This window comes from Gobius niger (assembly GCF_951799975.1).
Source record: "Gobius niger genome assembly, chromosome: 8".
Taxonomy (NCBI): Eukaryota; Metazoa; Chordata; class Actinopteri; order Gobiiformes; family Gobiidae; genus Gobius; species Gobius niger.
In genome coordinates, this window is record NC_136859.1 from 1848685 (window position 1) to 1863453 (window position 14769).

Sequence of the window (14769 nt, forward strand, 5' to 3'; positions counted from 1 at the left end):
AGTTAGCAACATTAGCCTGTATCTTGTTAAAGGAATAGGCCACCGTTTTTCCATACTGAGATATGTTCTTACCTGAGCTTTGACGAGTTCTTTAGGACCTGTCTGATCTTCAGTCACGTAAACACAGCGCAGACGGCGTTAGCATTTAGCCTCTCCCTCTCTCCTCTATAGCTCCAAAACAGGTCAAGATAGAAGCTACCAAGCTCTTCCACGTTTTCCCTATTTAAATATGGTTACGTGAAGTGTTCCACTACAAAGTATAATTACACAAAATTAAACACTGTGGATTTTCTAAGCGGATAAAAGGGGGAACTATATTGTAAGGCGTAATAATAACAGGAGTAGTTCGAAATCCGCGCAGTAATCTTCACTTTACTGTGCGGATGCCAAATTACTCCTGGAAGAGCTTGGTAGCTTCTATCTTGACCTGTTTTGGAGCTATAGAGGAGAGAGGGAGAGGCTAAATGCTAACGCCGTCTGTGTTTACGTGACTGAAGGCACGGGGGAAGATCAGACAGGTCCTAAAGAACTCGTCAAAGCTAAGGTAAGAACATATCTCAGTATGGAAAAACGGTGGCCTGTTCCTTTAAACACTGCAGACTCCACGCAACATGTAGCTCTGGTTAAATCCAGCTCAGACTCTGGTTTAGGGAGTGTCGTCTGTAGTAAAGTCAGCTCTATGTGGAATATTGGATTTACACTAAAGAAGATTGTTGTTATTTTCTCTCCTCAGTGGAGAGCGCCGGCCACACGTCAGGTGGTGTCGGTTTCAGGTATCGGGACCTGATGAATGAGTACGAGCATGTGGTATCGACATCGGTGCATCCCTACCGAGAAGTAACATATGAGCGACGCCCAGAAGCAAAAACTGCAGAGCCCGGAGAGACTGACCCAAGATGCACAGAGTTTATGTCTCTTTGTTTCACTCCAATGATTCTAGAGCAGGTTTTGTTTTTGTCTTTCATAGCGGCTACACGCCAAGTGGTATCGGGAGCTTTACAGATTGTTTCACTCATAAGCCAAAGGTCCGTCTGAGCAAATCTTGATCCTGATCCACCTGCAGCGTCCGGGCTCAGTCCCAGACCTGGAGGTTTTCTTAGTCCTGACTCCGAGCTGCTGCCGCTCTGATGTTCTGTGTGATTGTCGTCTGGACTGGACTGTTCCTTCCTGTAAAACCTCATTACGTTGAGCTGATGAGTTTCCCTTCAGCGCGTTATGAATAGTGCATGAAAACTGATGGTTTTCATTACGGAACATGTGTGACACGAGTCTAATGGACTTTAGATTCAAATGCTCTGCAGAAACCACAGCGCTGCAGGTGAGCAGGGAAAGGATTTAAACTGAGAGATATTAATGTGGAATAAATACTGACCAGGTTTAACCCAGAGCATTTTCTTCAGGTCAGCTTTACCCAAATCCTGTAGGCCAGAGTAACGCCTCATTTGAAAGAAAGATCTACAAAACTCATCTAAATGGATCTTTTTCCTCACGTCAACAGATTTTTTTTCCATAATTTTTTTTGGGGGGGGGGATTCAACTCATTTTTGTAACTTTTTTGGTCATTTTTTCTCATTTTTTCGTCACTTTTTTGTCACTTTTTTGTCACTTTTTTGTCACTTTTTCGTCATTTTTTCGTCACATTTTTGTCATTTTTTCGTCACATTTTTGTCATTTTTTGTGACATTTTTTGTCATTTTTTTTGTTATTTTTTGTTATTTTTTGTCACATTTTTGTCATTTTTTTGTAATTTTTTTGGTCATTTTTTTGTCACTTTTTTGTCACTTTTTTGCCATTTTTTCGTCACTTTTTTGTCACTTTTTTGTCACATTTTTTGTAATTTTTTTGTAATTTTTTGGTCATTTTTTTGGTCATTTTTCTGTCACTTTTTTGTCACTTTTTTGCCATTTTTTTGCCATTTTTTTGTCACTTTTTTGTCATTTTTTTGTCGCATTTTTTGTCACTTTTTTTTTGTCATTTTTTGTTCAATTTGTTGTAATTTTTTGTCTTTTTTTGTCTTTTTTATCATTATTTGTCACATTTTTGTCACTTTTTTGTCACTTTTTTGTCATTTTTTGTCATTTTTTGTCACATTTTGTCATTTTTTGTCACATTTTTTCATCACTTTTTTGTCATTTTTTTGTAATTTTTTTGTAATTTTTGTGTCATTTTTTTGTCATTTTTTTTTAATTTTTTGTCATTTTTTCATCACTTTTTTGTCATTTTTGTAATTTTTTTTTTATTTTTTCGTCATTTTTTTGTCACATTTTTTGTCACATTTTTTTGTCATTTTTTGGTCAATTTGTTGTAATTTTTTTGTCTTTTTTTGTCTTTTTTATCATTACTTGTCACATTTTTGTCATTTTTTTGTCACTTTTTTGTCAAAGTTTTCTCACTTTTTTGTCACATCTTCATTGTTTTCGTCTCAGTTCTGTCGCTATTTTCTCACCTTTTTTCCTGAAGCTTTTGGACTGGGGGTAAAGCCAAACTGGAGAAAACGTGCTCGGTTCAGGCGGGAGTTAAGGGGTTAAAGGCGTGGTTTTATTTTGTGACATATTAACCACCTGCTCTCTGTTTGCGCCTCCTCTCCTCCGCAGTCGTACATGGAGGACCACCTGAAGAACAAGGACCGCCTGGCGAAGGAGTGGGAGGCTCTGTGCGCGTATCAGGCCGAGCCCAACAGCGCCACCGTCGGGCTGAGGGACGGCAACGCCAAGAAGAACCGCTCGGCCGCCGTCGTCGCCTGTAAGACCGGACTCAGGGTTCACTCACCGCTCAATGTTCAGACACAGACTCTCCTCCTGCCGGGAAATGAGTCATCACAGTCGTAGAGTCATTCAGCCAAAAACGACCGAGGTTTCTCTTCTCTAATCCTGTGTTTGAAGCCTCTGAACCGTCAGTGTTGAACTGTGACAGCAGGGGGCGCTTTATTAGACGCATAGGGATCATTTATTCATGTTTAGTCCGTTCTTCAGAGGGAAACGGTGAATCTCATGTGTTAATTATAAGCAAAAGTGCAACATAAAATACATCAAATACAACCCGAGGTGTTTAAACTTTCAGGACCACGACCTCAGATATGATGTACAAAAACGTTTACTGAGAACGGGTATTGGCGTTTGGGGGTTTTTAGGCTCTCGTCCCCCCACCTGTAGGAAAAGCAGAAGAATATTAGTAACAGGGAGGGAGGGTGGGGCCGGAAACTCCAAACGACAGGACGGGGTTAGTAGACGGGGGGCTTAAAACCTCCAGAGACCCGAGAGTGTCTGGTGTGCATTTTATAATTGTTGTTGCTATTTGGGATAAGTAGGACCTAATAAGTATAATAACTAAAACGTGATGTTGTACAGGAAGTAGTTTTTGCAGTAAATGATGTCCTGATGTGAGGACAGTGGGTCTATCAGAACCTCATGAAATATAATTTGCTGTTTAGGGCCAGAAGGTCCTGATTAGTCAAAATTCAAAATTTCAGCTTAATATAATAAGTAGTTAAGGTTAAGAGGTTGAATTCTCCAGGTTCAAAATGATCTGCAGCCCATATTCACTTAGATTTAGTTGTAAAAGTTGTGTTTTTCAGGCGATGAGAGCCAAAACTGGTATCGGTTCAGTATCGGATATTTGTAACTGCCGGATGAATCTGTTGGATTTAGGATGAGACGAGTCCTGTTGTTTAGGTGTTACAGAACAGTATCAGTCAAGTGATGAACTGGTTCAGTAGAAACGTGCTATAGAGACAAGTAGGCTTGTTTTTTGTTTTTGTTTTTTTACATAACCTTAACCTAGTAAATGCAGTCAAATGGAGGGCTGTCCCATTTCTTAGGGTGGTCTTTTCAACCCTCGCCCTTAGCCCTTGGTTTCAGGGTGTAGGGAAAGGGCTAGGGCTAGGGGTAGAAAAGAGAATTGAGATTGGGCCTAAAAATGCAAGAAATAGTGTCAGTACTTTAAAAATGCCCAGGGAGAATATCCCTCTCTGTCCTACAGTAACGCAACAGTGATTCTCAATGGGTCAGGAACCAAAAGTGGGTCGCGGAACCTTTTTCCGTGGGTCGCGAGTCTATAGGGAACTTTTTTCAATATGTTCCATCAGAAACTGCACAGAATGCCAGTTTTTAAAAGCCTATCTACTGCGTGTTTTATAAAAATACAATATTTGGTACGATATATGACAAATAAAGGTTTTATTTGGGTTATTTGGGCCTGACATCCGAGGGTAACGTTGGGTCCCGACTTGGGAACCACTGATGTAAAAAAAAAACAGTTCTTTACCTGAAGCTAAAATGTTGAGGTTCGGCCCTTGGTGTTTTGGCGATGATGAAAATTGTCCCGTTAAGGTGGCGGTTCCAGGAGGGGCGGTTCCGGAGATATCGGCCGTAAATCGGCTTCATAACGGCCGATAGCAAATATTATTAAAGGGGGGGTATTCTGCAAAATGGACTTTTTCAAGCTTTCCATCATGTTATTCTGTCATTCCCTCATTAAAAACATGGCTGAAGTGTTGCCTTGCCTGGTATTTCTGAGTAATCTGTAAAAACTCTGATGGCGGCCATTTTAGGGATAGGTTTGCCTGAGTCCTCCTAGGAACGCCCCCACCTCCTGGAGACGCCTCCGAGCTTTCGTCACCAGCCGGGTAACCAACCACTGCTCCTCAGCAGAACCCCCTCCCCACTGATGCCACAGACAGCGTGTGGAGGGGGCGTGTCTAAAGGCTCAGAGGTTCTTAACCCCTTAACTCCCACCTGAACCGAGAGGATCTTTTTCCTCACGTCATCAGATTTTTTTCCATCATTTTTTTATTGGGTGTTCAACTAATTTTTGTAACTTTTTTGTCGTTTGTTTTGTCATTTTTTGTCACATTTTTGTCATTTTTTTGTCCATTTTTTATCACATTTTGGTCATTTTTTTGTTATTTTTTTGTCACATTTTTATCAAATTTTTATCACATTTTTGTTATTTTTTTGTCATTTTTTTGTCAGATTTTTGTCATTTTTGTGTCAATGTTTTCTCACATTTTTGTCACATTTCCATCATTGTTTTCGTCTCAGTCTTGTTGCTATTGTCACAGCTTTTTTCCAGAAGCTTTTGGACTGGGGTAAAGCCACACTGGAGAAAATGTGCTCGGTTCAGGTGGGAGTTAAGGGGTTAAAGAGACAAAGGCCTATTTCAAGACATTCACGACAGCCATTTTGAGAGAGACATTTTATACAAGGCAGTTATTCTAATGGTGCTGTGGGACTGACAAAAGCAGAATACCCTCCCTTTAAACGCTCAAATATCAGAAGGCAGAATGAAGTGTCTCATTTTGTTGCTGATTTTGTTTCCAGACGATCACTCCAGGATCACGCTGAAGGTGGAGAACAGCCAGGCCAACTCGGACTACATCAACGCCAGCCCCATCGTGAGTGCCCCGCCTTTAAACAGCCCCGCCTTATAACAGCCCCGCCTTTAAAGAGCCCCGCCTTTAAACAGCCCCGCCTTAAAACAGCCCCGCCTTTAAACAGCCCCGCCTTTACACAGCCCCGCCTTTAAACAGCCCCGCCTTAAAACAGCCCCGCCTTTAAACAGCCCCGCCTTTAAACAGCCCCGCCTTGCCTGATTTATTGAGCTTTGAACCCAAAAAACAACAAGGCAACATTTCGAAAAACCCTCCTTTGTAGCTGATCTGTCACAAACTAAAAGCAGACATTCAAACCTGGCTCTGAACATTATAGAAAGATCAGCACTTTCCCCATGTTCCTTAACCCCTTAACTCCCACCTGAACCGAGCACCTTTTTCTCCAGTTTGGCTTTACCCCAATCCAAAAGCTTCTGGAAAAAAGCAACAAAACTGAGGCAAAAACAATGCTGGAAATGTGAGAAAAAAGCGAGAAAACATTGACACAAAATGTATGAAAAAGTGGCAAAAATGTCACAAAGAAATTTACAAAAAATTGTCGAAAAAATGACAAAAAATTGATAAAAATTTGATTAAAAAAATGACGAAAAACGACAAAAATGTGACAAAATGTGACTAAAATATGTTAAAAATGTGATACAAATTTAACGAAAAAAATACAAAAATGTCACAAGAAATTTACAAAAAATTGACGAAAAACGACAAAAAAAATGACAAAAAATTGATTAAAAAAATGACGAAAAACGACAAAAATGTGACAAAAATGTGACAAAAATGTGACAAAAATGTGACAAAATATGACCAAAAAAATGACAAAAATTTGACCAAATATGACAAAAATGTGATAAAAATTTAACAAAAAAATACAAAAATGTGACAAAAAATGTATGAAAAAGAGGCAAAAATGCCACAAGAAATTGACAAAAAATGACCAAAAAAATGTGATACAAAAATGTGATAAAAATTTGACAAAAAATGTGACAAAAAATGTGACAAAAATGTTACAAAATGTGACAAAATGTGACAAAATTATGACAAAAATGTGATCAAAAATGTGACAAAAATGTGACAAAAAATGACAAAAAAAATGACAAAAATGTTACAAATTGTGACAAAATTATGACAAAAATGTGATAAAATACGACAAAAATGTAATAAAAATTGAACAAAAAAAATACAAAAATGTCACAAGAAATGGACCAAAATGTGACAAAATTATGACAAAAATGTGCTGAAAATTTGACAAAAAAATGACAAATAAAAAAAAGTGACGAAAGATTTATGAAAAAGAGGCAAAAATGCCACAAGAAATTGACAAAAAATGACCAAAAAAACGACAAAAATGTTACAAAATGTGGCCAAAAAATGACAAAAATATGACAAAAATTTGATAAAAATTTGACCAAAAAAATGCAAAAATGTGACAAAAAAATGACAAAAAAGTTACAAAAATCAGATGGAAAAAAAATGTGCTGACGTGAGGAAAAAGATCCTCTCGGTTCAGGCGGGAGTTAAGAGGTTAAAGGCCTTATTTTATATGAAAACATAAAATGACAGAAAACGTTTTTGCTCATATTTCTGTCAGAATCTACAGCAGGCGTTTCAAATCGACGTCTCCACGTTTCATACTTGTCCCTGTTCACCTGCAGCTTCCTCACTGTTGCATTAGCGCTGTGTAGAACCTCCTCCTCCTCCTCCTCCTCCTCCTCCTCCTCCTCCTCCTCCTCCTCGCGGCGCTCGCTCGGACTCGTGTGGGCGGCTTCGGGAGCGTCTAATGGACCTGTTTCAGCTTCGTTAGGACTCATTGTTACCGGAGTTATTAAAAGCTCGGCGCTCGGCGATGCCTTAATTGTCCTGAGTGATTATTGCGTTTACGGTTCCATTTGCATGTTAAAGAGGCGCCGTGTCAGTCAGCGCCTCCTCCGCCCACGCAGGCGCCTTAATGGAGCGCGCCTCGCTGTCTCCACCGGGAACACACCACGAACTAACGGCTCATTCCAATCTTTCAGCCTCTTTAAGGCGCCGCAGGTGAAAAGATTCATGTTTCACTGTCCATGTTTCACTTTGTGTCGACATGTTCTCCTCAGACTCACGTCAGAAGCTTCACACCGATGTCTCTATAGTAAATCTTCATCTAACATTTCTTCTGTTTGTCTCAGATGGACCATGATCCTCGAAGCCCCGCCTACATCTCCACCCAGGGCCCGCTGCCGTCCACTGTGGCCGACTTCTGGCAGGTACGGTTAGCGCTCGTGTTTCACAGCTCCAAGGTCCCGGGTTTAATGCCCACCTGGACGGGGCATTTCTGTGGAGTTTGCATGTTCTCTACCACTAAAAACATGTACAATAGGCCAGGATGAAGGATGGTGGTCAGAGACTGTTGGAGCAGATGTGTGCAGTCATTTCTGTCAGTCTCCCCCAGGGGAAACTGAAGCTACAAACCGTGTGGAGCTCACCACCACCAATAGTGTGGAGTGAATGTGTCTCATGCACCGGCGGCGCCAGGGGGGGGTTTTGGGGGGTCTCAAGACCCTCCCAGAAATTGCCTTGACCCCCCATTTGACCCCCCAACCCCTTCCTGATTTAATACATATAGCCTTTCCGGGGTAAATCCCTCCTCCTCCGTGAACATGAGGCGCCTGATGATCTCCGCTGCGGCGGCGGCGGCTGTAGTACCAGAGTCAGAACTGGAGCTGTAACGCGACCCTGTTACTCTCGTGCGCAGCGACCGTCACGTTTTCTTTAAACAGCCCCACCTTTAAACAGCCCCGCCTTGCCTGATTTATTGAGCTTTGAACCAAAAAAATAACAAGGCAACATTTCGAAAAAAATGGTCGAAAAAATGACAAAAATCTGATTAAAAATTGATTAAAAAAATGACGAAAAACGACAAAAATGGGACAAAAATATGATAAAAAATTTACGAAAAAAATACAAAAATGTACAAAAAATGGACGAAAAACGACAAAGAAGCGACAAAAAAATGACAAAAATGTGATAAAAATTGAACAAAAAAAATACAAAAATGTGACAAAAAATGTATGAAAAAGAGGCAAAAATGTCACAAAAATGTCACAAGAAATGGACCAAAATGTGACAAAATTATGACAAAATGTGCTAAAAATTTGACAAAAAAAATGACAAATAAAAAAAGTGACGAAAGATTTATGAAAAAGAGGCAAAAATGCCACAAGAAATTGACAAAAAAATGACAAAAATGTTACAAAATTATGACAAAAATGTGATAAAAATGTGACAAAAAATGTGACAAAAATGTGACAAAATGTGACAAAATCTGACAAAATTATGACAAAAATGTGATAAAAAATGTGACAAAAAAATGACAAAAAATGTGACAAAAAATGACCAAAAAAAATGACAAAAATGTTACAAAATGTGACAAAATTATGACAAAAATGTGATAAAAATTTGACAAAAAATGTGACAAAAATGTGACAAAAAAATGACAAAAAATGTGACAAAAAATGACAAAAAAAATGACAAAAAAGTTACAAAAATGAGTTGAGTACCCAGCCAAAAAATGATGAAAAAAAAATCTGAGGAAACGTGAGGAAAAAGATCCTCGGTTCAGGCGGGAGTTAAGAGGTTAAAGGCCTCTTTTTTGCTCATATTTCTGTCAGAATCTACAGCAGGCGTTTCAAATCGATGTCTCCACGTTTCATACTTGTCCCTGTTCACCTGCAGCTTCCTCACTGTAGCATTAGCTTTAGCTCTGTTACTCTCGTGCGCAGCGACCGTCACGTTTCTGTCCATGCGGTGACGCCACGACTGTCTCGCTGTTTACGGCGTGCTCTGAGCGCGGGGCTGACGGAGGGAGGAAGCAGCTGCAGCGACATTAATGAACCTGCACCGGGCGGATGGAAGTCTGTGAACTCCACAGCGGAATCAGGATCTGGTCAAACCGCGCGTTCATTTAGACTCGTTACTGTCGCTGACCAGCACAATGTCCACCTGCTGAGCGCACAGGCGGATGATGTGGAATCCCGGGGTAAGGGAGGGAGGCAACCAGGAGGTATCCGGAACAGATGCCCGAGCCACCTCAGCTGCTCCTTTCGACGTGAAGGAGCAGCGACTCTACTCCGAGCTCCTCCCGGGTAACTGAGCTCCTCACCCCCAGACACCCTGCGAAGGAAACTCATTTCGGCCGCTTGTATTCGAGATCTCGTCCTTTCGGTCCTGACCCAAATCTCATGACCATAGGTGAGGGCGGGAACGTAGATCGATCGGTAAATCGAGAGCTTTGCCCCGACTCAGCTCCCTCTTCACCACGACAGACCGATACAGCGACCGCATCACTGCTGACGCCGCACCGATCCTGCAAAAAGTAAATATCAAGCATCGTCTTAAATGACTTGAATTGAGGAAATGTTTCTTGTTTTGAGCGGTTTTCACTCATTTAGACACTTTTCCTGATCGGATCAAGTTTACTTTGCTTGTTTGAGGACATTTCAGACCAGTTCTAAGGTAAATCTCGCTTGAAATAAGAAAGTAAAATTGCCAATGAGATAAGACCAGTTTTCTTTCCCCACTGGCAAAGAAAATGACCTGAAATAAGGACGAAATGTATCGAAACGAGTCAGAAACATCTCTGAACAAGTGAAATAATCCAGGACAAATGCCCAACAACTTCTTAACTCGTCAAAACAACTAAAATGTGGATTATTATGCTCAAATTGAGATGTTTATACTGATCTAGTTAAATACTTTTTGCAGTGTGTCTGTCCATCTCACGCTCCATCCGTCCCTCACTGAGAACCCGACCCCGAGACACTTGAACTCCTCCACTTTAGGCAAAGACTCTCAAAGACATACACCGCAAAAAGTGGATTCTAAGCAAGTAAAAAATGTCTTACTTTAAGAAATAAGTCCTTATTTTTTCCCTAAAAAGTAATAATGTTTTGTGGAGCAAAGTTTTCTTGAGAAAAAAAATCTTATTTTAGGAAATAAAATCTTGCCATTTCTTGTTCAGATAAATTTACTAAAAACATGCTGAGTTTTCTTATAACAAGAAAGAAAAACTTATTGAATCTTCTTCAGTTTTAGACAAAGAATATTTTTTCTTATTTTAAGAAAAACTAAGATCAACAACTCTTAATGTAGAGCCTCAGCTTCACAGCTAGAAGGTCCTGGGTTCGATTCCCACCAGGACGGGGCCTTTCTGTGTGGAGCAGGTTCTACCACTAAAAACATGTACAATAGGTGAATCCAGCAGCATTTTGCTCAAAAATGTGTGTAATTTAGAACATTTTGCTTAAATCAAGCAACATTTAAGTAAAATATCCAAAATTTTTCACTAAATATATATACATTTTGCTTAATTCTAGTTATTTATTTTCTTAAATTTAGTGTTTCTTTCTTGTTTTATGATGAGAAAAATATTCTAGAAATAAGAATTCTTAGCAAGAACAAAATGCTGACGCCATTGGCAGAATTTTTCCCTTAAAACAAGACAAACTTCCTTGTTTTTAGGAGGGCACTTTCTGCAGTGTATGAAGTCTTTTTCTGCTGTTTGGAGTTCTGACCTTCCTCTTCACATCAGGACTTTTCACCTGAAGCAAACGGATGGACCTCACAGCCTTTACACAGATGTCGAGCAGTAAAAGTAAAAAGTTTCCCGTCTCTGCACAGAAGTTTGTAGTAATCTCCTCCGCACTGCTCCTCTCCGCGGTAATGAGGTTAAATTTAGCCGCCGGAGCGAGTGGGAGAGCCGTCACGTCGTTAACACGTTTCCACAAAAGCGTTAGAACTCGGCTCCGTAATTAACTCCGAACAAACGGCCGGATTCCAGGAACCGTCAGGAGGCGAAGTCTGGAGAAGAAAAAAGGGTTAGTCAAAGGTCAAGCGTCCAAATGTTTCACAGTTTTCACACAAGGCTGGGATTAATCCGGCGGCCATTTCTGCCCCGACTTCATCTCTGTTTAGTTTAGTTTGTTCTGAGACGCTGCACTTTTCTTCTTCTTCTTCTTCAAGTTTTCCTCGTCTCTGTTTTAATCTCCAAAAAACAGACCAAACTCCACCAGTGCGATGTTTATTTTACGATGTTTGACATTTATCCAGGAAGTAACTGTGAGTGAGACGACGCTGTAATCCAAATATGGTCATTTCCTTCATGGAAGACGTCAGCAGCCGAAGTCCACGGGGATCAGAGGTTCCACTCGGGATAATTTCTCTCATTAAAGCATCTGATTTCGAGTAAAGTCAGATGAATGAGTTTTGTAACTGCAAGGAGAGGCCTTTTCGGACTCAGGGCCAGATCTTGTGGTTCATTTTTTGTTATTTTTTCTTTTTTTCTTTTTTTTGTCAATTTTTTATCACATTTTTGTCATTTTTTGTCACATTTTTTATCACATTTTTTTCATTTTTTGTCTTTTTTTTTATTTTTTTATTTTTTTCAATTTTTTTTTTATTTTTTGTCACATTTTTTTCCTTTTTTTGTCAATTTTCTGTCACATTTTTTGTCAATTTTTTGTCACATGTTTGTCATTTTTTGTCAATTTTTTATCACATGTTTGTCATTTTTTTCGTCAATTTTTTATCATATTTTTGTCATTTTTTGTAAATTTTTTTGTAAATTTTCTATCACATTTTAATCATCTTTTTGGTCAATTTTTGTATCACATTTTTGTAATTTTTTGTCAATTTTTTGTCATTTTTTGTCACATTTTTTATCAATTTTTTGTCATTTTTTGTCTTTTTTTTTATTTTTATTTTTTTTGGTCAATTTTTTTCCTTTTTTGTCACATTTTTTTCCTTTTTTTGTCAATTTTTTGTCACATTTTTTGTCAATTTTTTGTCAAATTTTTGTCAAATTTTTGTCAAATTTTTGTCATTTTTTGTAAATTTTTTTGTAAATTTTTTATCACATTTTAATCATCTTTTTGGTCAATTTTTGTATCACATTTTTGTAATTTTTTGTCAATTTTTTGTCATTTTTTGTCACATTTTTTGTCACTTGTTTGTCACATTTTTGTAATTTTTTCGTCATTTTTTTGTCAATTTCTTGTGACATTTTTGCCTCTTTTTCATATATTTTTCGTGACTTTTTTGTCACATTTCCATCATTGTTTTCATCTCAGTTCTGTCTCTATTTCCACAGTTTTTTTCCAGAAGCTTTTGGACTGGGGTAAATGCTCTCGGTTCAGGTGGGGGTTAAGGGGTTTAACTCGGTGTTTTCTACTAAAGTAAAGTGTGTTTTCTGAAGCCTCTGGGACGTTGTGTTTCAGATGGTTTGGGAGAACGGCTGCGTGGTCATCGTCATGCTCACGCCGCTGGTGGAGAGCGGAGTCAAACAGTGCTACCACTACTGGCCTGACGAGGGCTCCAACCTCTACCACATCTACGAGGTACGTGTGCTACAAGCTAACCACTCTGCCACATCTACGAGGCACGTGTGCAGAGGCTAACCACTCGGCCACCCCAGGGACAGCACATGACGACTGGACTGAGGGGGCGTTTAGCAGGAACAGTTTCTGTCCACTTTGGTTTTGAATATCAACATTTCCCTGTTTTGCCTGAATGTTTGCAAAAGCTTCTTGGGGAAAAAAGCACCAAAAAACAGCCACAAAAAATTAGAAGAAACCAAGGATGTAAACACAACAAAAAAGTGACAAAAATTCAACCAAAAAGTGACAAAAACACAACTAAAAAGTGACAAAAATTCAACAAAAAAGTGACAAAAAAGTGACAAAAATTAAACACAAATTCAACAAAAAAGTGACAAAAATTCGAAAAAAATGTGACAAAAATTCAACAAAAAAGTGACAAAAATTCAACAAAAATGTGACAAAAATTCAACAAAAAAGTGACAAAAATTCGAAAAAAATGTGACAAAAATTCAACAAAAATGTGACAGAAATTCAACAAAAATTCAACAAAAATTAAACAAAAAGTGACAAAAATTAAACAAAAATGTGACAAAAATTCAACAAAAATGTGACAAAAATTCAACAAAAATGTGACAAAAATTCAACAAAAAAGTGACAAAAATTCGAAAAAAATGTGACAAAAATTCAACAAAAATGTGACAGAAATTCAACAAAAATTCAACAAAAATTAAACAAAAAGTGACAAAAATTAAACAAAAATGTGACAAAAATTCAACAAAAATGTGACAAAAATTCAACAAAAATGTGACAAAAATTCAACAAAAAAGTGACAGAAATTCAACAAAAATTCAACAAAAATTCAACAAAAAGTGACAAAAATTAAACAAAAATTAAACAAAAATGTGACAAAAATTAAACAAAAATTCAACAAAAAGTGACAAAAATTCAACAAAAATTCAACAAAAATTCAACAAAAATTCAACAAAAAGTGACAAAAATTAAACAAAAATTAAACAAAAATTAAACAAAAATGTGACAAAAATTAAACAAAAATGTGACAAAAATTAAACAAAAAGTGACAAAAATTAAAAAAAATTTCAACAAAAATGTGACAAAAAATCATCAAAAACTAAAAAAAAATACGACAAAAATGTGACAAAAATATGACAAAAATTCAACAAAAATGTGACAAAAATTAAACAAAAATTAAACAAAAATTAAACAAAAATTAAACAAAAATTAAACAAAAATTCAACTAAAATTCAACTAAAAAGTGACAAAAATTCAACAAAAAATCAACAAAAATTCAACAAAAAGTGACAACAATGTGACAAAAATTCAACTAAAAAGTGACAAAAATTCAACAAAAATGTGACAACAATAAGGGCACAGAATGCATTCGGTTTAGGCGGGTGGTCAGAGGTTAAATGAAATATTAAAAGTATGGTACTGAGGCTTTAAAATGGCATTAACGAGCTTTATACAGATGTGACAGATGTGCTGTGCTGCAGGTGAACCTGGTGTCCGAACACATCTGGTGCGACGACTTTCTGGTGCGGAGCTTCTACCTGAAGAACATGCAGACCAACGAGACGCGCACCGTCACGCAGTTCCACTTCCTGACCTGGCTGAGCACGGGGGCGCCAGCGAGCAGCCGCACCCTGCTGGACTTCCGCAGGTAACGCAGGGGCTAACACAGGAAGTAACGCAGGAAGTAATGCAGGAAATAACACAGGAAGTAACACAGGAAATAACACAGGAAGTAACGCAGGAACTAACACAGGAAGTAATGCAGGAGCTAACACAGGAAGTAACGCAGGAAGTAACACAGGAACTAACACAGGAAGTAACGCAGGAACTAACACAGGAAGTAACGCAGGAAGTAACACAGGAAGTAACGCAGAAACTAACACAGGAAGTAACACAGGAAGTAATGCAGGAGCTAACACAGGAAATAATGCAGGAAATAACACAGGAAGTAACACAGGAAATAATGCAGGAAGTAACACAGGAAGTAACGCAGGAGCTAACACA

The 14769-nt window shown here is 38.3% G+C and overlaps 2 protein-coding genes across 2 annotated transcripts in view; both read left to right on the top strand.

Moving 5' to 3' along the window:
- Positions 1-14769, top strand: part of esyt2a (extended synaptotagmin-like protein 2a) — a 236713-nt gene that overhangs the window by 150548 nt on the left and 71396 nt on the right. The window lies entirely within an intron of this gene.
- Positions 1-14769, top strand: part of LOC306966780 (receptor-type tyrosine-protein phosphatase N2-like) — a 138265-nt gene that overhangs the window by 91598 nt on the left and 31898 nt on the right. Inside the window, exons 14-18 of the mRNA XM_079561597.1 lie at positions 2595-2742; positions 5319-5392; positions 7549-7626; positions 12634-12753; positions 14247-14413. Of these exons, the coding sequence (XP_079417723.1) occupies positions 2595-2742; positions 5319-5392; positions 7549-7626; positions 12634-12753; positions 14247-14413 (587 nt within the window). The remainder of the gene's footprint in view (positions 1-2594; positions 2743-5318; positions 5393-7548; positions 7627-12633; positions 12754-14246; positions 14414-14769) is intronic.